Below are 25,218 nucleotides of genomic sequence, written 5' to 3'. Positions count from 1 at the left end.
CGGGACTCCAGGTTCTTGTTCAGGATACCCAAGGACGCTCGCGTTCGCTCGCGACGGTAGCGATTTCACGGGAACTCGATGTGAGAATTTCCTAGTGAATCTACACTCAAGGCGGCTTGAGTATCCTACCGACTGCGCCAATTNGTACGTTCAAAAACAAAATACCTTTTCGTTGTCGTTCATAATAATTAATCAAAAGTATGTGAACATGTTTTATTGGCTGACTCTACCTGTTCAGTCTCGTTTTAAAAATAATATAATAATCTTTCTAAATTGGACTTGGACAGTTTTGACACCTCATTCGTTATGTTTTCTATTGAGGTAAGAAAAAATTACAATAAAATTATGTGGGACAAAATATGTTAAGCTGTTTATGTTATTTATACTTATTTATAACGTTTTGGTTTCGCTTAACCTAATCTAATAAACGATGTAGGTTAGTAACAAAAACAAAAAATGTTTTCAAATCTTATTTATTGTTTTAAGTTAATGGCGTAGGTATTTCTTTTAGGTACATCATCTTATTCTATCTAATATTATAATTATTTAATATCACGGTACTTCTCTCAGTACACAGAGAGAACGAATAATATTTTATTACAATCATAAAGTGTAATAATTAAAATTAACATATTTCGTACAACACGACACTAATGAGAAAATAAGATACGAAAATAACTCTACACCGACTCACCAAAATATAAATTATGAAAGCCTGTTTCACAATTTAACATGACATGTAACTACATTATACAGAAAATTGTACCTTTAGTAAAAATATTGTTAAAAATATTATACCTTTAATAAAATTACAGTTAAGAACGGTAACTGAGAAAGGAAGACGATATGACTACTACTGGTATTTCGGTAACAAACTATTATAGTATTGAGCAATTTAATGTTATACTTTTAGCGATAAAATAAAATCCATATAACACTACTCTAAATAAAACATAATCTATGGAAGACCTTACGATTTTGCTGTATAAGGCACATAGAATTCATTCTATGTTAATCTTTATTACTTAGCAAAAATAATTAAAACGCACTCAATGCATTTATTTATGTACCTTTTGCTTACTCTAGTCCTTGTTGTAAACAAAAAAACTTTAAGCAATAAAATGTATACTAAATACATGGCACTAAGTCCTAAATAAAAGGAATGAACTAAATAAACTATTATTTGTTAAGTATTTATTTACTTAATTTTATAAAATAATTCGGACATAGTCCTTTTACGTACATAAATGAAATACTGCCTCAGATGTCATCCTTGTATTTACAAAAATATCCTAGTTCATAACTAACATTAATATACATTTAATAACATATTAAATGGCCTTGCTTTATTAATCATTTCAATATTGTTTAATTTGTTTACTTACTCTTAAACAAATAGATATCACACAAAATATATACTGACCAAATTAGATACCACACACATTAGTGGCNTGGTACCTACATAAATATTTAAATCTCGATTTACATTCATACTAGGAACTTCAAAGCTTTTTCATATAATCACATATCAGCCGTAAGAGTTGTAATAAATATGCCACTCTTCATGGTTTATACAACATTACATGTAGCAGTTTACGGTCAACTAAAATTATCTCTAATTGCAATTATTACGGGAACATTCCGATATACAACTCCAATCACACCTTTAAAAAGATAACCTTACATCTAGCATTAAAATTATATCACAGAATGCAACCTAGGGATGGAGGGTTGTTTTATATTTGTACTAGCAAGAACGTTTTAAATCTGTACGTGATGTTCTTGCGCTCACTAGAAACGTGGTTTAAAGACCCCCAAACCGAAAATCTAACTATAAACGACATAGGCATATCTCAAACAGAGGTAGTGTCACCACGGCCGCCATGGCTTGTCTTCTGGTGGTTGTCGCCTGGTAACCAAGGCTAATGGGGCTGGTTCGTCTACAGACGGCGGCGGACTCCCCCACCCTGAACTTGCTGGTGAAAAGCATCTCGGTTCTGACGATGCTGATGAAGAGGATGCGTCTCTTGGAGACAGAGGCACCAGTGTCGGCACAGCGCCCAGAGTGCCGGCGTTGACTCCAGCTGGAAGGACCAGGGCAATGTCGCCGTTTGATAACCTCGTTGGCACCAATCGGACGCCTGACCCAGGACCGGCTGTAAAAAAGCGTGACTGTTAGAGAATTTGTTAAAACACATCGTTAGGAATTAAACTAAAGGAAGGTAATCTAAGATTGAAAGACAGCTGTCGTGACGATATTTACCCGAAATAAAAATAGTTGAATGCTGAGCAGGAACGGCATTGTCTTCAGGGTCGGAGGGCGGAGTGGGGGCTCCGGCCGGCCTCGTGCTAGGGTTGCCAACGCAGCTCTCCAAATGCTTCACGAGTCTTCTCTTCAGGCCAGATTCCAACCCAGGGTATTTAGCCACCTCCGTGAGGCAGTGCCTATAGCCAGCTCGGAACCGATCTGGAGACCCTGCCCCCTCTGACCGAAGACCTTCCAAATGCTTCACCGTCATCTCCAGAATGTCTGCCTTCTCCAGCTTCGAATGTCTAGCCGGCTGCAACAAAACAACACATTATTATAACTAAATATCTCCAAGGGACCGTAAAATGCAAATTTTATTAATCGTATATTTTGTTAAGATATTTAAAAGAAAATTACAACTTTGTAGGTACACTTCTCATTTATAACAGCGTTTATGCGGTCGTTATTAAAGCGTATTTTTGCGGTTTTAATGAAATTTGTGGGGCTATTAAGTGGTTTAATATTCGCGTAGTTAACATTCAACAGCGAGCATCGGCCGCGGGTGACGATGGTCACTCCGTCGGGAGGATCAATTAAAAATAACTTACGTCTTTCTTCATGGCGTCTAGTATGAGCGCCTTCAGTTCGTTGAGGCAGTTGTTGATTCGCGCTCTTCTTCGTTTCTCCATAATCGGTTTGTTGCTCTGTAACAATTGAAAATTATAACGTTAGTGCATTGTTTTTTAATTATCACACTGGTACAAAACGTGTAAGCTTCACGAGAATACTAATTGAAGGTACTAAGTAGAGCCACGTGTATCTTATACAACGTGTCCCAAAATTCAAGGATAAGCCGGCGCCGCAGGATGGACATAGTCATGACTACTTTAGGAAAAATAAGGAAAAAAATCTATCTCAATTATTTTTTATATTTATAAGTCATTAGCCCTTTTCATTTCTACGAATCGAACCCAGCAGTGTGTAACATATAGGTACGTATTTTGTGCAAACAATCAGATTATACCTAACCATAGTAAGTATAGTAGAGACACTAAACACGCATGAAGTGTTATCGGCTGGCGACAGCACTATCGATTAATGGCAAAAACAATGTTACATCTCCGGTCCAAAGTGATTTACTGCCTTGAAAATGAATTCTGCTGGCTTAGTGATACGTTCTAGAATGAAAGCCTTTTCAGTTTGATAAAACTGCAAATACCTATATCTCATGAATAAATAAAACTTTCCGAACAATCACATGATGTATCGTTATCAACAAACAACCCAAAATACGTTATCTTTTGTTTTGGCGCTACATGATAGGTGTCATCTAGCAAGTCCAATAAACAATGTTCTTAGTTTCTTCACTTTAGTCCAGTCAATAAAGCATTATAGATGGAAAACTGTAGAACACAATTTCTGACCTTGGGACTTTATTTAGTCTAGTTAGGAGGTGAACATAGCAAAAGTCCCCGCCCTTAGCCCTTGAGCCGGCGGGGACTTTTGCTATGTTCACCTACTTTCTTATCTTGTTGTGTACATCTATGACTACTGTCTACTGTCGTGGCGCTTATCTGCGGGCGACGCTAAACGTGAAGCGTGACAAAAAGAGCCATTAATCTCTCGTTACGCGGCGGCGCGTGCGCTCCATTCAAGGTGAAGGTCGCGGGCGCCTTGATTGGCGGACGCGGACGCGGTGTGACGTCGCGTCACGCGCGCCGTACCACGTGACCGCACCTCAATTAGGGATGACACTCATTTAATCCGTAACCCCTACACTAATAAACGTTATTTACCAGTCTAAAGGTTACCCTATTGCGTAACATTCGAAAGAACAAAAGAACTACGCTTATTAAAAGTAGAGTTCACGGAGATCACGTAACTATCTTTAAACTTATCTATCATACAATATCTACTACAGTCTATGTGAAACAACAATCCCGAAGAATGCAAAACAGTATTTCGGTTACGAATGGAATAGAGGCAACCCGACCGCCAATTAATCAATTAATTTGGCATTTCTATTTCCACTAAGATGATGTCATGTGCACTGTCTAGACAAGGGAATGTGTGACTGATCAGAGCGAAATTATGACATAAATGATGCAGTGGAACTTTCCTACCTACAAAATAAAAATATCTTCATTTAGGTTCTTAGACTAATTAAATTAGAAAGTTCTTACAAATCGTCAAAATAATCCATACAACTGTATTTGGTCTCTATTGCACGCTTTCGCTAATTCTTAGTTTCACTTCAGCTTTCATTACAAGACCTTGTCTTACGGTGTGTAGCCCTATTATGGAAATAGAGCAATTCCTGCTACGAAATTTAGTTTATTGCTACGTCGTAGCAAAATCGTAGCACATAACTTTTGACCAAACAAAATAAAAAATACTGCTTTAATGTAGAGCTTCTATAGGTTGGATTTCACATTAATGAAAACCAATAGGTAAAAAAGCGTAATAAGATGTAAAAACCCTTTTGACACTCGGTCGTAATTAACCTATCAGAGTGATAAAAACTTTTATGTAACCGAACTTCGTTATTATAAAAACTTTAATATAAAACCTACAATATAGTTTTTTATTTCTTAACTCAAGATAAAAAGGTGATTGCATATAAAAATACAAGGAGCAGTGAACAATATTTATGTTTATGAAGTCACGTCGCACGTTAAACTGATAGCTGATAAGTAGCACCAAGTCATTCAGTAATCAATACTATGAAAGAGACACGTGCCTGATAATATGTGCGTGCGGGTAATATCATATTGTCAAGTATGTTAATTGCTTCAATTCTCAGGGAAAATTATAGAATTTAGTATGTCAAAAAATCTTCTTGTCGTGTCGACAACAAACCTATACAGTGCCAGCCCAAAACCACAAAACTCCGCTACAAGAGTGGCGTTGTCAGTAGTTTTAATGAATGTCAAAAAGTAATAACCCATTTGCGTCATTTAATTTAATAGAGAGTTTTATTTATATCATCTGAGGATCGACTTTTAACCCTTCATTTGGCAGTGATGCTTTTAAGCAACAACCACTTTGAATATTTCTACAGCACCAAATAATAAGTTTTGTGCAAATCATTCGATTTTGTTACGAAGCTTAGTTCAGCAAAACACTAGTAAATCGGTCGTCGACTGAGTTTTGAGTGATTTCATATCAATATTTCTGTCAGACGCCAAGATGACGCGCAATGAGAATAACAAAGACGGAAGTTTTATGATTTTGTACTATTTTATCATCTCTAATTGTTTTTGTTTTGTCTAAATTTTATTCATAATAAATCAAAATAATCATATAAAGCAATATTTGGCGTAGAAACTGTGTTTTCTAATACATGACATGCTTCCGAACCTCGATGTTGCCTAGAAGCATCAGTGCCAAACATCTAACAAAATAGGTTTAGCTTTTTGTTAATACAAAAGAGTGTCAATACACAATAAATCAATCATGTATTACATGAATAATGATATAGAGATGGTATAGTAATTACTTTTGATGCAATTATGGACCCTGTCGGGCACACCATTTTAGGAGAGAGGAAGAATTTGCTGTCTGTCTCTGTGTTGTCTGTCTTCACACTTATACCGCTGAACTGATTTAAATGATAAACACATCTTTCTTGCGTTAAAGTCAACACTATAGAAGATAACGGTAACATACCAGTTTCAGAAGCTAAAGAGAAATATTGATATCGGCATATTGATCGTGAAGTATGATGACATACGTCATCTATCAAATGTTGGTGAAAAAGGTCGTTGTCGACTTTGCGAAAATGGCCAAAAAAAAGTTTAATGCATAAAATGTGAAATACGATTGATTTTTTTAAGATTTTCATATAAAAAAAATAATTCTATAATATATCTCAATGTTTTATTTAAGTACCCCTATTTGGCAATGTGGTAAATAAGCAACAATCGTTTTTCGCGAAAATACCAACCAAATATTTTTTTTACTATTTTTATTAACTTTATTTGATAGTAACAATTAGGTCTAAATAGGTTTTATTGAAAAAATCAAACAATTTGTGTCTTGCCAAATGAAGGGTTAACCATTTTATTTTTGTTTGTGATTGGGGCTTATTGCCTAAGCGTTGTCACGCGTTGTATTCAAAAGGGTACAAGCATTTGTTCACAATAATTGTACCTACAGGTTAACAAATATTTATTACGCAATACCTACATTGAATCAGACAGTAACATTACAAATTACATACTTGCAGCCTGCAGAGATACGTCAGTCCTAATAAGATAAAAGAAAAACGCGTTCTTTTGTCTGATAAGCATCATCTTGATATAAATATTGGTATTAGTTTCGATGGACGATAACATTAGCAACATAGCATTGCTACAAAGAGTAGCTAATTCGAATTGACAGAGGCACTTGTAATCAAACAAACAGTAGAGTTCTTAAATATTATTTTATTTAGGTATGTTTTACTAGTCATACAACAAGGCAAGGGGTCGTTGTATTTCGGTCCACGTACTGACAAAATTAATCCGGTCTTAACGAGTCTAATGAATCTGAAACACGTGTAACCTTTTTCAACCTAATTTTATGTTAAACACAATACAGTACCAACGTAACTCATCATCATCATCATCATGTCAGCCATAGGACGTCCACTGCTGAACATACTGAACATAGGCCTCCCCTAATGCTTTCCACGTTGATCGATTGGTAGCGGCCTGCATCCAGCGCTTCCCTGCTACCTTTACGATGTCGTCGGTCCACCTTGTAGGTGGACGTCCCACGCTGCGCCTTCCGACCAACGTAACTAAGAAAAAGTAATTTAAGCAACAACTAATCTAATAGTCTATTCAAGTGTGCACTCCACGGCATTTCAACAAGTTGGCACATCGTTAATGATTATGTTATCTACATAATTTAAGTGTGATGGGCTGAGTGATCACTTCTGTCGCTGCGAGCTAGTTAATAGTCACCTGACAGGTTGCATTTAGTGTGGCATTAGCGGTGTGAGATATATTGCCAATCTATTTATAGGCAATAATACGAGTCGACTCATGCTAATTTTAGTCACATACATCTTTTGTAAGGGTTCCTACGTATTAACCTAGTATAAGATTTTATGTACCCACCAGACAAAGTTTAATTGAGTCTAAGCACGGAACTATATTGATTAAAAGCTGCAATGTTCTGATTACGCCGGTGTGTTAAGGAATCAAACTATTAGGTTTCAGGACAAAAGTTTCCAATTCTGTGATTACCTACCTACTACATGTTTGATACATGTTTTCGTATATTCCCCAGAGCCATCCCAATCCCAGACAATGGCAACGTGACGAGTTACGCAACGTTTGGCGAGTCATGCGGGCGCATTTAGCGCCGAGGCGCCGCGACGCCCGCCGCACGTGTCGCCATTACAGCGCCTTTATAGACGGGTTGACGTATTACTGTAGAAACTCGAAATTGGCACTTTGACGGTGTGTTATATTGAGAAAATCGTGGTTTAGCTTAGAAATTAACACTATCTGAAAATACGTCAGAACCTCACGCCACGCGTAGGCTCCTATCTAATTACGAAAAGTGTTACCTACTTTGCATTTAGACTTAAATATTTTTTATCTTTCTTATTTTCTCCCGTTTTTATTAATTATTAATAAGCGTCAGTTATAATTTATAGTTATGATATTTTGTTTGTACCTAATAGCATTCTTTTAGTGTAGTTTCATCTCAAAAGTTCCGCGCTAATGAATGAGCCAAGCGAGAATCGCTCTCGTGGTTGGAGCTCGCTCGTTGATGGCTATTTTTCGCAGTCTGGCACGAGCCCAGTCTCACTGCAGATCGCTATTTTGATACCTACACTCGCACCCACACATTGCAAATGAATGTACACAGATATTGGTCGGCGCGTGTCGCACCCACTCGTCTGAGTGTTATTAGTTTTCCGTTAAATGCCACTGTTTGCGCCTGTACTCCATCTATTTACTTTATATTTAGCACTAGATATACTCGTACATAATATAAGAGGCCATCAAAAACGTATAAAATTTATAGGTGGTAGATAACCTAGGCGGTTATCATTTGAAAAAAGTTCAATTCACTGAAACTTGCCATTCTCAATACCTAGATATATAAGAGAAGTGTTTTGTTGATTCATCGGATAATAAATAACCAAAGTTCGCTAACATTATTATTTTCTTTTTATTTGATTTCAGACATTTAAATAATTAAATAAGTATGTGAAAGGGAAAGTAAAGCCAGATATAAATACCCTTCATTGATGACCAATTGGAACAAATGTCCGAAGCTTCCAATAATTTACAAAAGTGGTTTTACTTGATTTCCGAACAGACAGCTAAACGATGAAGCATCGAGTCGAAGCGTAGGTAGAGACGAGGATAGAATTTGTTTTGTCGGCGCCTCGACATTTACAAAGCAGTGCGCCATCTACTACATTAGTTAATCTAGAGCTAGGAGCTACGTGACAGCCCAGCAATAGCCGCCAGTATGTCTGTATTCAAGGACGAAAGGAAAAATTTCGTAGCAACCGTCGATTCTGGAGAGCTTGTTTCATGTATGGCCTTTCCCTGAATTCTAAATTATGTAACTCAATTTATATTTAAGAAGCATTTAGGACGAAAGGTGGACTGTACTAAATAGAAAGAAATAATAACAACTTTATTGATGCAAAATAATACACTTTAGCATTTTATACTGACGCCCTGAGCCTTAAGATAATGCACACTATATTTCAGGAGTCAGACTAAAGTCCTAATTCTTATTCAAACATTGAATAAGTTTAATTTTACAAGTTTAGTTTTTTAAGTAACCGACATAGCTCGCAGAATTGCTAAAATCAAGTGGCAGTGGGCGGGGTACATAGCTCGTAGAGACGATGGCCGTTGGGGCAGGAAAGTTCTCGAGTGGCGACCACGGGCTGGAAGACGTAGCGTGGGCAGGCCTCCTACTAGGTGGACCGACGATCTGGTAAAGGTCGCGGGAAGAACCTGGATGCGGGCAGCGCAGGACCGTTCATTGTGGAAAACCTTGGGGGAGGCCTTTGTCCAGCAGTGGACGTCATTTGGCTGAAAAGAAGAAGAAGAAGAATTTTACAATTCCGAGGGTAATCTCTTTAGAAAACTTTCACACGCATAACCTACGACGACACTCCGGCGATCTGGTGAAGGTCGCGGGAGGTGCCTGGATGCCGGCGGCGCAGGACCGGTCGTTTTGGAAATCGTTTAGGCCTTATTCTAGCAGTGGACGTCATTTCGCTGAAACGAACGAACGAAATCCTACTACATTTGAGCCGCCTAATAGGCAGACTGTTCAGTTTCAGCTACGGCGTCTAATCCGAACTGGCGCGGCGGCGGCGTCGCGTGCCAAGCGCAGAGGCGTGGGAGCGGCCGGCGAACTTCCGGCACGCGCCGCGGACCACGTGCGTGAGGATGTGGTAAACGCCTAAACATGCAACGCGTGCAACAGCTTTTTCTAATTTCGGTGGCCTAGTCTAATGCAGGTATTTAACAGCCTGTTCTAATTTCGGTGGCCTAGTCTAATGCAGGTATTTAACCTACATTTTGCAAAGCTCTTTCGGCTGGGTGTAACTTGGGGACTTGGGTTAGTGGTCAAACGTACCTAAACAATTTATGAAGCGGTTTCAGCATTGAATAAACAATAGAAGCTTCAGCAGTTATAATCCAAGTTGTTCTTTTTTTAATTTTCATACAAAATAAATTTTATAAAATCCGATTTGTATGAAAATTAAAATAATTAAAATGAAGATATCAATTTTCTGACTTCACCATATCATTTACATGCCCATGTTAACATGGGCTAGTGTCGGCTCATATACCCATTTACCTAACACCCTGTATAAATAAATTGAAAAATATGTGTAATAAATATAAAATATAACTCTGAATAGTGTGAGTCATTGACCGGGGCGGAGACGCATGACGCAAAGTGTTGAAAACGTATGCCCACCGAGATTAGGTGTACTATTAGTAACTGATATGAGATTCGAAAGCACTGACGAATATTTTGAGAATTAAACTCTACTTAAACAGATTACTGTATTGTATACTGTCAAGAAACAAACATCTAAGCCTGATTCTCATGCTAACATTAAGCTGAACTTTTATTACCAACTAGAATAAACATAACCACAATAAACATTGTAATCAACTTTCACAAATGCCATTTAAGCATGTTTTAATAACGTCGGCAAGTTAATCAAAGCGTCTAATCCTTTGGACAATCTGGCTGCGTTATCATTTGCCTACGACTGCGTTCGTAGTGCAAGCCCAATGAGGTTTCAAAGGCCTGATAGCGTCGTGCGGCTTATCAACTGTATCAGCTATATTTGTAGCTCTATGTAGGCGACTGCGAGTCCGCGACTGACAATGTTGCACGAATCACGAGTTTGGGGAGAAAATCTATTACGCACTCCTTCCTGTCCTTAATTTGAGTCTCGTACCTACCTAATTTTGATCGAAATCTCCACTGATTAAAACATGCAACTCTTTAAAAAACATGACTGTCGCAAGAGTTTATTTGCTCAACCCTAAAGCACTCACTACTTAAAAGATCTTGAATGAATACAAAGAAGAATATGCACGTGTAGAGTTAATTGCCAGCCCTAGTAGCGCGGGCGGGGGCGGGCGGCGCAGGAGTGGGCGCGCGACGCTAATCTCGCGGCGATGTTTATCATTCGATGATGGATCGCCGCTCCTTAATAGCTTCCTACAGACGCACCACTGTGCATGCCTCATTATTTTTCTTGAATCGCTCTTTGAACATTTTATTACTTTCTTTTGATAACTTCCCGCAGAATGCCATACAAATTGGTTGTATACGCGTAGTTACGCTGTACGTCTTTTCAGAAAGGTTGAAATTGATGAGCCTTAAAATTGAAAGTAGACACAACTACGAGTAGGTACCTATGTAGTTAGTACTTTACACGAGTAGTGTTGGTTTTGTTATTTTTAAATAATATTTTAAACTAGGTAAGTAAATAAAAAGTAAGATGTAAATATTTGTAAATACCACTTTCGAATGGATGGTAATATGAAATGTAATAACGTTTCAAAGTAGCCGCATTATTGTGCAGAACGTAATTTTATTATTGCGTAGTACACGCCAAAAACAATCATGAAAGTGCTGTCATGAAGATAAGTCCGATCGCTGGATCGTGAACCCTTCGGGCGATAACGTGAGCTTCACCTCCCCACTCTATTTCGGGAAACCATGAATATTACACGCGTTGAAATAAATTGAATATTCAAATGTTTGCTCTGATCTTTGCAATGACTGTATCAACGAAAAACTTTTTATTCTGACTTTTAAGACAAGATGGATGAAGGCTCTTTGTTGTGATATAAGAAAATATCAATATAGAATATAAATGCATAATTTTGCAACAAGAGGGCGGATGGAGGCAAATCGACGCTCCCATAACAGTATAAATCCTACGCCAGGCCCACTCGTTACACATAGAGATACAGCAACTTCCGACAGACACTGGCGGAGGTAGGTGGCGGTAAATACAAGGCACTCGAGATGCGAGGAGACAAAGTGTGCGGTATGGAGGTAGGCGGAGGAGGCGCGTTCGTTCCCACGACTATTAACCGCGGCGTCAGCCCACGCAACGCCCACGCGCCTGACTCACGCCGCATCACGCATCGTCGCCTCGACGGTAAGGGCTAACACACANGGCACTGGACACAACTACGAGTACCTTTGTAGTTAGTACTTTACACGAGTAGTGTTGGTTTTGTTATTTTTAAATAAAATATAGTTATTTTTAAAAAGTAAGATGTAAATATTTGTAAATACTACTTTGGAATGGATCGTAATATGAAATGTAATAACGTTTCAAAGTTGCCGCATTATTGTGCAGAACGTAATTTTATTATTGCGTAGTACACGCCAAAAACAATCATGAAAGTGCTGTCATGAAGATAAGCCCGATCGCTGGATCGTGAACCCTTCGGGCGATAACGTGAGCTTCACCTCCCCACTCTATTTCGGGAAACCATGAATATTACACGCGTTGAAATAAATTGAATATTCAAATGTTTGCAATGACTGTATCAACGAAAAACTTTTTATTCTGAATTTTAAGACAAGATGGATGAAGGCTTGTGATGTAAGAAAATATTAACATAGAATATAAATGCATTATTTTGCAACAAGAGGGCGGATGGAGGCAAATCGACGCTCCCATAACAGTATAAATCCTACGCCAGGCCCACTCGTTACACGTAGAGATACAGCAACTTCCGACAGACACTGGCGGAGGTAGGTGGCGGTAAATACAAGGCACTCGAGATGCGAGGAAACAAAGTGTGCGGTATGGAGGTAGGCGGAGGAGGCGCGTTCGTTCCCACGACTATTAACCGCGGCGTCAGCCCACGCAACGCCCACGCGTCTGACTCACGCCGCATCACGCATCGTCGCCTCGACTGTAAGGGCTAACACACATTCCTCACATTTCATAATCAATAAAGAAGCAAGAATCAATCAAAGCTCCTCCAAGACCCGCTGAACTGAATATTAAGACAAATCATCTAGGGAAGTTGGAAAGTAGATGACGTCGACACGGCTAAAAAATATGCAACGTAGAGATTAGGAATGGACTGGACAAACATATGATTATGCTCGTATTACCCGTATAATAACAGTGTGCGAGTGCCCTATGTTTCACGCATTTTCACGATGAAACGACTAATGCGACTGATATTTTCCTCACAATATTGCGATATTTCAGCAGTCGACGCTCATGGACGCCTCGTGCGTAGCGTCTGTGTCTGCTCGAGCTTCTTATTTTTATGACGTTTTCCTGATATTTCTATACGTAAATAACGTATCATTTTCGCTACGAGCTGGTGACGTCTGCGTCTGCTAAGACGTAGATACTTTCACGTCTTTGCACGTCTACCTGTTCACTGAGCACTATACAATTTAACGATACTTATGGTAAATTCTCGCTTTAATTCCTATTTAAAACATTTCTGACGTCAATAATCAACTTGATTAGTATTCCAATTTTCCAATATTCTATGAATGCGTCGCTTCGAAACAAACATAAAACTTTGAAATTGAAATTTTATTTGGTAGACTAAATTCAAACTGCGTTGTAGTTTTTTGCAGTGTTGACTCAATCTCGGACGTAGCCGATGGCAAAACAAATGTTTGTACTGGCATCGCGCGCGTGCACAATAAACACCTATAGCTGCTACGGTTCCCACGTACATCGGGCATTCAGATAGTACGTAGGAGGTCTGTACGCTAAAATTTCAAACCCATGAAAATATTAAATCAAATCGAGAAGTTTTATAAGATAGACACAGAATAATTGTAGATTAGTGATTATCTATTTACTGATATGTTTTATGTAAAGACTGACTGAAAGTAATTTTATAGACGACTGTATTGGATCCATTCAAGCTATGTACTTTAAATTACATGCTGGCGGCGATAAAGATTGATGAAAGAGAAAATTGTCAGGAAAATATCTGATAAATGATATCTCAATCATCATGCTACAGGACTTGCTGCTACGAACGCTGCCCTAATAGTTTTTCATCTTATTTACGGAAAATAGTCGTTACACTGAAGTTGAAGCGCCCTTTATTGGTACTTCCAGTTATCTTGGCTATGTAGGCGCATAGCAGGTGTACCTATGTCTAAACACTTCAGTAATAAGTAACCGTCCGTCAGTCGTGACGATGCGCGTCCACGACTGAGCGTGACACGATCGTTTTCGTAGTTCGCGACGATTCGCTAATGGCCGAGCCATGAGACGAGTGACTTATTATGGACATACGAGTATTAGCACGCTCACGGAGTTTGAGACGTTTTTCAAACAACGAAGCCTTAATACCTAGTCTTTTTGGAAACGCATTCTTCAAACTTAGTCTAGGCAATTAACAGTGAATAATAAAGAACTGTATTTACTCAGAGCTAACTGAACCTTATTCCAATACGATGTAATATTCACAAGAAAGTAAGTAGTGAAACTGAAAATTAAACAGCTCAATTTTTTATAGGGAAGACCTGTCGGTACTTAGTATGAAAAATTTTCACCACCCGTAGTATAGAGTCAATAATTTTTCAATTATTTTCAAGTTTGCTAAACTTTCCATGTCGTATTGTAATTTTTTCATTTATGCTCTATTACAGAATTATTAAAACACGTAAGAAGGTAACAGTAACATAATTAATTCAGAGTGAACTTTGGTGCTAATTTAAAACAGGACTTATGCACATAACATCTTAACAAATAGTAACGAGTAGTCTATTTATGACTCTATAAAGCAGGCAAAATATTAACATTTGAATTAATTATTGTAAAAATTAATAGATTTTTGAAAGTGTGCTATAAAACACGCAAATTACAAAAACATTTATGCGCGTTGATGTCTATTACTTAACGACTATGTTTATAATCCTTATTAAGTTGACGCAGGATCTCATTTTAAATTATAATTTTCTATATTAAATACAATCTTAATCTTACCACATTAAAATCCAAATTAATATTTACGAGCATTAATACTACAAACTTAAGTTTTAATATTTTAAGATTGACACTTAAAATATGAAAATTATCTCTTTTCAAAAATGAATTTCTAAATGAAAAAAAATAAGTATAACTTTTTATTAAAATAAAATTAATTTTTAAATGATTAATTACTCACTCTTCTGTTATCGCTGGACTTCTTTTGCTCCGTCTGCCCAGGCGAGCTCATGTTTCCGCCGACCACCACCGGATTGGAGGCGCCCTGCTGCGGCCCGCCGGCTATACCCGTCACCATAGTGTTAAAATTGCACACTCGAATCCAAGTCACTGCATCAAATCACTGGCTGAATTTTCACTTAGTTCTTTTTTCGTTTGTTTTTTTTTCAGCGAAGCGCTGGCGTACGTCTGTCGCGTGGAATAGTCGGCGCGCGACTGGCGGATCGTCGATGTCGGTCGTCGGTCGTCGGTCGTCGGTCGTGGACGGCACGCGACCGAGCACGCTCCCGCGGTTCTCGCGTGCCTCCGCATTATTAGGCCGCCTGCTCACAGCCTGAAGCCGCGTTAGATAAGCCTTTATAGAGCAACGTCACATGTATCTAAGTGCTCCTTTTGTAGTAGCTAGGCAGCGAACGGACGGTCCACGTGATGAAAAGTAAAATCAATCCAGCTGGGAGGACTTAAAATAATTAGATTAGAATTCAAAATTAATAAAAAATAACTCTAAATAGTAAAATCGATATAATTTTAAGGCTTTATACTGTAGAGTCTACAGGATGATAAGCCTTGAACCATTTTAACTGATAACTCTGTCTGCAATACATTTTTTTATTGTTTGTTTTTAAAATCACTGAAAGAAGTACATTAATAACATTATAGACTTGATTAAAATGCAAAATCAAGTATTATCTTACTTTAATTCTCAGCCAAAAACATTTCGCTTCAGCATTGATAGAGTCAATAAACGAAACGTGCCCACTAATTCTAGGGTACACAATACACTGTATGAATCTCTATCGAATAATTAGTACCGCAATAATCTGCTGCATTACAAAGTGAAGGCCAGTGTATAGAGGCTTACTATTCAAATGGTGATGGCGCATCTAGGGTTGCCAGGTCCAGAAACACAAAAGCTGGACTTTGTGCTTCATTTGGCTGGACATTTTACCCTAAAAGCCGGACATAACATCACGGGGGCGGGTGCAATAAGAGTGTCCTAGTCCACGAGTGAGTACCTACTATCATCATCGGCTGCCCATTGGGCAATGCCCAACATCCTGATACGTGCGCTTGATATTTTCTGTAGCTCGACTATCGCCTGGCGCGGCAGCCACATAAAAAGCCTAACAAAAGCCGGACAGACCGGACAAGACCGTAAAAAGCCAAACATGTCCGGCTAAAGTCGGACACTTGGCAACCCTAGGCGCGTCGGCGGCTTCACAGCGGGCGTAAATCCGCCCGCGTCACCGGCGTCGCTTCAAAGCGTGTGGCTCCACAGATAAATAAGTTACACAGTACAGCCGTCAAGTACTCAGTCCGAGTAGAATTAATTCTCAGCTTTTCACGACAATTTCACAAAGTTACTCAACTATTTACTAACAGAATTTTACCGCATCGCACCTAAAGTTAACTATAAAAGTACAGGGTGTAAAGTTCATAAACCCTCTCATCTTTATCCAGGTTGTACAGTTTCAGATATTATAGCTGTGCAACAGCCAAACGCTTAACATAGCAGTTTGGTGTGTAAAATGGCCAATCAAAGCTTTAAAGACGATCTTGGAAAGCTCTACATTAATGAGCAAATCACTAAACTGTAGGTTACCATAGTATGGTGTTTAAAACTTGCGAAGAATAGAAGTCAGAAACTTATTCTAGATATGTAATGATTTATTATAGTAGTAGAGTCACGAGATATAAAAGAGAGTTCGTAAAAAACCTGGGTAAAAACATCATAATGAGTACAGCCAATATTTGAATAATGATGTGTAAAGTTTTCCGCTACTGCATCACGTAATCCAAGCTAAGTAGAAAAATCCATAGCCATATTCGTTGCATAAAAACCAACTGTTACAAGTTACAATACTGCTACGAACACTTCCTTATTATTTACTTATACACTGAAACAGTATTTCAGAGTTTTTATAGATTACATAGAAGAATATTACATATTGGGATTTTAGATTTGACGATCGATCGCAGGTTTTAAATCCATGACAGGAGAAAACGCGGCTTGGATCATAATTTAATCATAATTTAATCATAATTCAATATTTTTTTACACTAAAATGTAGAGCAAGCTCGAGTTTTAAACACTTCCTCGATTCAATTTAATTAGAATTCAAGTTACAGCCCTAAATTAGTTATCCCGATGATCTTGAATGCCGTAGGATCTATTATGGTTATGGACCATCCTACAGAACGAATTCCGTTTGGCAACCGTAGATGAATATGCAAATCCGACACGTCCGACCACCCGGCCCGACTTCTACACGCCTCAGGTCTTATTCAAATGCCCTATTGTCAAACGCCGACTGCAACTAATTACGAACGAACTTGCAGGTCGGAGGAAACAATGGTTGATACGTAGGTACTGGCAACAGCACATTAGACCATACTATATTATTGCAAAATAGAACCTAACACAACTACATAAGATGCTACTGTAAGCTTGATGAGCTGTCTGTACATATCGCACGCTTCGACTTTGTTACAGCTCATTACGTCGCCTGCGCGTGGAATTTAACGGTTTTCTATGAAGATCGAACTTTGTACAAACTTGTCATGCATGCTGAATTCGGTTTCGTGAAATTCGTGCAAATCAATTTCTAAACCATGCCCAAACAAAATCATAACTAGAGGTTTTACCATTAGTTAAACACTGTCATTAAGAGAAACATACTAAACCCCCTGTAATTCCCTGAAATCCTCCTAACATCAAATCGGCGGTGAATGTTTTCATTTCATATTGAAACAAATACTTTAATAATATTGCATAAGGTGAGTTAATGAAGCCTTTATGATGTATTAATGAAAAATGAAACGTGACTAGAGACATGTCGATTCGTAGTCGATTAAGGTTACAACAAATTAGCGTTAACGACACTATTTAAATTAATGTGGCTACGTTGATTTACATATTGTTACCAATCTAACTTCGAACACTGCCTACTCAACGATACGTCTTATTAATTTTCTTTGCCAAACAACTTGTTTTTGCATCAACAATTCTTGAATAGAGTAACTGTTTATTTTACAAAAAAACAAACTGTTACAATTAACGGTCAAAATATTTTTAAGGTTCCATTACTGTTGTATACGCCTCTAAACAAAAGATTGCTCTATATTCCACATTTTTATGTCTTATTTATGGAGCACGGTGGGCAAACAGACGTGCTATTGAAAGAAGTTTTTTGTTTCAAATTTTTTTTACATGCAAATATGGACCGTTACAATTTTACTTGCGTTTTTTGCGCTAAAATGGAGAATCGTTTTTTGTTTAGGTACAAGCATTTATTAGTTTTGGTAACCAAGTTATTTTTTTCGTTATACTAATTCTTATTTTAAATGTTTCCTTAAAACTCTTTATTAAATCATCCTTAATCTGTAGGTAATTTTGTAAGCTCTACGCTTTATCGTTTATTTAATTATTAAAACCTAATACTTTATGTAGGCTCTTTACTATTCTTCAAAGCCGTAGTAAGCAATAACTTTCTGTTTAACTAAACGATGAAACCACTACCCTCACCACAGTTTTCACCCTCTATTCTATTGTTTATTGTTGAACACTACTTCGCGGAAGGTTCCTAAGGGCACGCAGTAAACCTTATTGTCTATGTCAACACGAGTTTTATAGCTACCGAAACCAACAGGGCTTTTCGGAACCGCTCTATAATTAAATTTCTGAAGAAATCCTGGAAATATAAGAAGATTCGATTCATTGTTCCGTTACGGTGGAACAAAGTGCCCGCACCATTAACACTAGAATACAAATAAAAGCCACTACAATATTTTTATAAGATAAGCCGAGATAAAAATGAAATTATGGAATTCCTAATATGAAAGATTCACACGAAACATAAATATTCATTATTTTCATGGAACCTTAAATGTGTATGTTTTTTAAGGAACATCATTACCCATATTATTTGCCGCCGCCCCTTTTCGTGTTTTATTGCAGATAAACTAAAGAAATGCATAAAACAACCCAAACCTTTCTGCTACGTTGTAAAACACATGAACAACGAAAAGAGTTTTGGACAATGGTTGTTATTGGCGAACCCTTGCAATTAACTGTACAAAGTATTTCGCAGTTGTTTGGCAAACAGTCCGCCTTTGTGCTTTTCACAATCATCCTCAACCCGTCAATTTGGGTGCGAAGGCCGTCGGCTATGGCGATCTGTGATAAGTTCCCAAAACGATCGCGCCGCCAAAGGCGCTGCGCCGGCGCACGGGGACAATGCTAACGGCTCGTTTATGGCGGTGGCCTTTTAAAGTTTCTGTTGTAAAGCCGATATTTGCGTTGTTTGCATCAAAGGGGATAACGGTTCTTGGGTAAGAGTAATTAGTGGCATTTGTCGTAGCATGTTTGGAAAATAGAAAAAAATATGGTAAAAAACTTAAAACATTTTTGTTTTACAGCATAATTAATAATTATCCTTTTCTCTTTGCGCCTAATCACTCTGTAAACCGATAAACTGTTTCATATTATGTCTAATCATAATACCTACTTTTCATAAAAACTTACCTACATAAATGACTACGTGCACAAGGTTCATAATATTTTTTCGATTCGCGATGATGGCGTGTATGCAACTGAGCCAAAATATCAGAAACTCAATTAATTTGTCGAAGCATGTTTGGAAAATAGAAAAAAATATGGCAAAAAACTTACAACATTTTAGTTTTACAGCTTAATTATCCTTTTCCCTTTGGGCCTAATCACTCTGTAAACTGATAAACTATGTGTATCTGTTTCATATTTATTTATTTATTTAAACTTTTATGCCAAAATCTGTTTCATATGTCTAATCATAATGCCTACTTTTCATAAAAACTACCTACATTTGTCTACGTGCACAAGGTTCATAATATTTTTTCGATTCGCGATGATGGCTTGTATGCAACTGAGCCAAAATATCAGAAACTCAATTACCCACCCACCTACCTCTCTCCTTCAAAAAGGTTACACGGTATAAATCCCGATAATTAATTCAGTTGTTAGTGACCATGAAAGTTTAAAACACATTAAGCTGCCTCATGTTCTCCTGCAAATACAAGCTTGCAGCCACATGTTTTCCGATGCCTCGATTTGCAATTCAGGATTTTCGACCAACACCTAGTGTTTTAACAAACTGTACCCCTTATTTAAATTCTAATCAGTACAGAATGATGAGTGCGTGATTGCGACATCGGGGGAGCGAAGAATCGCACCTGCGTTTTTTTGTAGCGTCCACTTGAAAATCGAGGACTGTCATAATTATATGGCGAGCCACCTCGTTACATGATAAACGTTACCGTAGTGTACAAAAAACACTCTCCAGGGCGAAAACAAATATTAGTATTGACGCGGTCGTTCACACAGGCAATTATGCGCCGCGCCAACCGCCGATAGTGTAAAGATTGACGGCACATTTCGTCTGCACCCTTATTTTGCCCGCAAGTAATAATTTTCTCGCCGAAACGAGCGAAGTTAGGAGCCGCAAAAAACTAACGCGTCGAAGTCGACTTCACACGAACGTTTTAAAACGCCGGAAACGCTTGGATGCACGCACCGAAAATCATCAGAGCTAAATACTGTATCTACAGAAGATACAAAGTATACTTGTCGTGTTGCAATATAATATCCCGACATGAATTCCAACGCAATGGACTTGAGAACAAAAAAGTCATTCCATTTATTTTTGGCACATTTAGTTATTTTCACAACACATCCTCTAATGGTCATAAAGATAGATTCTCTGGCAAGCAGTTCAGTTTTTGGAAGGTGCCACACACAAATTAGTGAAATAGAAATCGGATCTGAACACTCTTATTTCAGTTAGGTATATTAAAGTTCCTTATTTGTGTAGCTTTTGAGTATCGCCTGAAACCTGCTAATAAATGACTTTATACATAATAAAATTATAAATACAAAATAAGGGTATCGTGTAGCACTTCCAGCAATGTTTGACAAACAGATCAATGGTTCTCAACAAAAAACGCTCAGCTTTTTCGTAATTAATCTTTACAAAACACAGTAACATTACAAGAAATACGTAATACAAATAATCTCTTACCGACAAATTGCGTTGGCATTTGAGCAGAAAATACGCACGTGTATAAGCGGTCATTATTGAAGGTTACCCTTTTAAAATCACTCTGGTCCGACGCGTTTTAATAATTTGTTTATGTAAATTCAGAGAGCCGGGCTCCAAATAATACTCTTTATTTTGTAATATGAAATTTTTATTTCGCTACAAAAATATACATAACTTGGATTAAACACTGATTTATTTTAAACTATACTTATAGTTAATGTCAAATTACTTATAGCATTGTGTCATACCAATAATCACAGCAAAATAAACGTAGCACAGCCACTTATGTGGGAATTAATTGTATTTTTTTTAAAGTAATTATTGGATTTCATAGCTTTTACACAAATTCATAGAGATTCTACGAGTATAACGTATTACTGAATAACAAATAATATGAACGGTCACATACATTCGATTGTACATAACATTTCGACTTTACATTAAAAATCGAATCGCACCTATAACATAAATGTAGAATAGAGTAAACACATCATATTCGATATCAAATAGAAGCTCCAAGTAAGAGACAAGGTATGGACATCTCAGGAATGCATCTTACTAATAAATGAAGGCAAGAAAACTACTCGTACGACTCAATTTTTCTCATGTCATGTGATCGGTCTATTTAAAATCAAATAGGATGTGTACTCTGTATAATTTGATGTCTAACAGACAATACTTGTTAATACATGTATGTGACTTCCATTACACTTACATAATTCTTCCATGCATCTATTACAAATTAAAAATTAAGTATTCATATACGCGGATCAGAAAAACTCAAATCGCATTCACTGATAAGAATAACATCATAATAAAATATGTGATATTTAAAACAATTAATCACAAACGAATACTGCCTGATTATTAAAAATATGCAATTAAGTAAACAAATTAAAACGATGTTGGAATCATTAGTAAATTCTTAGGTGGTAGATGTTTAAAATAACCACCGAATATTTTTAAATTAGACTAACTATAATTATAATGGAAAGACATTGAGCTATACTAAAACGAAATCATGAAAATGATACAGTAAACAATTTTATGGAATACATATACGGTATGTTCAAATTGCTATGTGATGTGCACGTGGCGTTCGAAATATCTACAAAACCGGGGTACCCGGGCCTTTCAGCAATCTCATCTTACTAATATTATAAACGCAAAAGACTAGTGTGTATGTATTATGTTATCTGTGCCAAAAGTTGGTAATTATGGATGTTTGTTACTCTTTCACGCAAAAACGACTGAACGGATTTTGATGAAACTTTACAGTATTCTTGTTTATACATCAAAATAATATATAGGCTATAATTTATAACGATCTGTGACAAACTGAGCTTCACACAGGCAAAGCCGTGGCAAAGGCTAGTACATAGATGTCACACGCCCCGCACACGCCACACGGCAATGTAAATGTACAGTCGACAGCACATCAGACTACGGATGTTTATTGCAAATTAGCACCAAATGCAACTGCATAAGATGCATAAGTTTTCCTCGATGTGCAGTCATCTGTAACCTTTATTGCTATAAGGCCTCGTTCCCAAGGGTACACAAAAAACGTTGAGGAAAAATTGCCACCAAGCAAATAATACTCGAGACGGCTTTACGGATGAACACATAAAGGAATAATTGACGAATTGCTATTTAAGATATTTTGTAAAATTATAAAAATAAAGCGTGTCAAAGATATTGCAAAAACGTTCGCACGAATGTATGCTTACAATCGCAACTAAGATGTTAAGGTCCGATTCGACCAATCCGAGAATAACTGGCACATTCACAGTTTCAGTATGGGAAATATGTCAAAACTGACGATTTATTCTGAGATTAATATTTATTTACTCTTGTTTGGTTGAATCCACCCTAAGGAACTTTGCTAAAAATAAGATATCTTTAAAAACTACAGTCATGTGTATTACTCACATTGCATTGATGAGTTGTCTCTACAACTACAGATTAAGTATTCCGCTTTTAAAATTGTATGTTGTAAAAATTTAACCCGGCGAGGATGTGGTACAAAAGGTATAAGTCGAGGATGTGGAGGGTCTTTATGACCCTGTATTTTATTTGTAGATTTTTCCCTACTAAGCGGTAGTTAAAGTAATATTTATCAAGAAACTTAAGTAATAGTTAGTAGTTAATGGATTTAAATTGAAAAATTCACCAATAGCCATATACATGTTTAGATAATAGAGCTATTCTAAAAGTCTAAAAAATAGTGAAAGGACAATGACCAAAAATGTATGGAGTGTGGTCCAAATGTCCACCACTAAAGAGACCTATGTAGTAAAATAGTCTACTAAATACTGATTCATTATAACCAAACCGCAATCAAAAATATGCTGTCAGTAAAAAGTTATGACTGAATGAAAAGTCATGTTTTTTACCTTTTCATTTGAAAAATGTTCTTGATATCATTATATCCATCGCACATTTTGGATTAATCTATGCATGTTATGTCATGTCGCTTAGTGTGCCGTGTTAGATTATCGCTAAAAGAAAAAAAAATAAACTCAGAAGAAAGATAACAATATTGGATTATTATGGTCGGATGGTCGCTGCTCCGCCCCTATTGGTTGTAGGGTGATGTTATATAACCTTAAACCATTCTTGATAAATGGGCTATCCATAACAAAAAGAATTTTTCAAATCGGACCAGTAGTTCCTGAGATTAGCGCGTAAACTACTACAATTTTTCATACAGTCATAACTTTTTACTGACAGTTTATTTTTTTTTCGTCCCATACTAAAAGTTAATCTCTATTTAATGGACCATAAGCCAATATAGGTCTCATTAGTGGTGGACATTTGGACCACTTTTGGTCATTGTCCTTTGCGTTATCTTGTAACAAAAAAGCAATTTCATCATATTTCATAATATTAATTAGTATTTTCTGGTAATCAATATCTTATATCATTAGTTATTCATAATTAGTCTTCTAAGGTACAAATTAGCTCATTCTTAACAAAATAGAGCAATGTGATTTTGGCAAAATTTCGTCATTTTTACGTTTTCGCACGTCTATTTTCTTTCACCAGCGATGGTTGACTCACTAGTGGCGTGCAAAGGGTAGCAGAGTTCATTTACTCCAGCTACTGAGACGTTCAACAGCACACGGCTACAGAATAAATAACTGTACACAAAAATATGAAGCACGGGGTCAAATTGACCCCTCCACATCCTCGCCGGGTTAATAATAGATTTTACGTTTTAAAATCGTAGTAAGTTAAAATTATTTACGATACAGATTATTTATAAACTTTTTTAATGTTTACAAATAGAGAGAACCTCTTTATTTCAGCAAAAGATTGTATTAGTGTGCATACAATTAAGGCACCAACGCACTAGGCAGCAACCATTGTAATTAACATACTTTTTTTAAATCTTTCGAAGCCAAGCTGCTTAGTGCGTAGGGGATCTTAATTTGTGTATTTAAAAGATGGAAATGGTGAATCTTTGACAAAATAACCAAATTTATTTTAATAGCAATAAGAATACGTAGGTATTTATTGTTGCTAAGCACCATAGATGTGACCTACTTAACACGAGTAAGTTCATTGCTTTTATTATAATTCGAAACTCTAATATTACTAATTATTTGGATTACATTTATAAAAATATTAACTCCACATTTATCACATTGGGCTTTTAATATGTTTTCCTTTGTAATTTCTCTACTACACTTATTAAATTACCGTTAAATAATAGATTAATCGATAAATAATAATGTTATAGTTAACATCAAATGTACAAAAGTAGTTAAATGTATTTTACTAAAATACGCTATATTTCATAACAATGGTACGCAATAGGTTAAGTAATTCATTTTAAAAGTAACGAATACTTTCTTATATTAACCCTTAATATGACAGTGGGAATATAGTTCCCGCCATATTTTTAACAGTATTCCCATGTCTTAAGGTTAAAAAAATAAAAATGTGGATAGAAAAGTTACTTGTATTTGCAACATTTTAACCAGTGTTTATAAGGAAATATATTGTGCGTGAAAATGAACGTTTAAAACCCATCCAACCAACGTTTAATAAAGTCTACAAGAAGTAGCATAATTTCGAGTTAGCTAATCGAACTATTACTCGATTTTGATCAATAGTTTACCCTTTGGCGATGACATTAAAAATAAAGGGATACCTAGTATCTTAACAANCTTAAC

At 36.9% G+C, this 25,218-nt stretch overlaps 1 protein-coding gene across 1 annotated transcript; it reads right to left on the bottom strand.

Moving 5' to 3' along the window:
- Nucleotides 1–520: 520 nt before the first annotated feature.
- Nucleotides 521–15,359, bottom strand: hry (bHLH transcriptional repressor hairy). The gene is made up of 4 exons (XM_028317760.1): nucleotides 14,923–15,359; nucleotides 2,857–2,952; nucleotides 2,264–2,561; nucleotides 521–2,156 (listed from the first exon to the last, which is right to left on the bottom strand). Exons 1-4 carry the CDS (start codon nucleotides 15,037–15,039, stop codon nucleotides 1,870–1,872), a joined length of 798 nt encoding a protein of 265 aa, XP_028173561.1. The 5' UTR covers nucleotides 15,040–15,359; the 3' UTR covers nucleotides 521–1,869.
- Between the last annotated feature and the right edge of the window lie 9,859 nt (nucleotides 15,360–25,218).

This window comes from Ostrinia furnacalis, unplaced genomic scaffold (assembly GCF_004193835.3).
Source record: "Ostrinia furnacalis isolate ACB-3 unplaced genomic scaffold, ASM419383v2 OfSCF6417, whole genome shotgun sequence".
NCBI classification, from domain to species: domain Eukaryota; kingdom Metazoa; phylum Arthropoda; class Insecta; order Lepidoptera; family Crambidae; genus Ostrinia; species Ostrinia furnacalis.
The sequence above is the reverse complement of the archived record's forward strand: the minus strand, read 5'-3'. Positions and strand labels throughout refer to the sequence as shown.

Coding starts and splice junctions, on each gene's coding strand:
- hry (XM_028317760.1), bottom strand. CDS start 15,039: ATGGTGACGGGTATAGCCGGCGGGCCGCAGCAGGGCGCCTCCAATCCG. Junction 2,953..14,922: donor AGTCCAGCGATAACAGAAGA/GTGAGTAATTAA, acceptor CAATTGTTACAG/AGCAACAAACCGATTATGGA. Junction 2,157..2,263: donor TTCAACTATTTTTATTTCGG/GTAAATATCGTC, acceptor GCTTTTTTACAG/CCGGTCCTGGGTCAGGCGTC.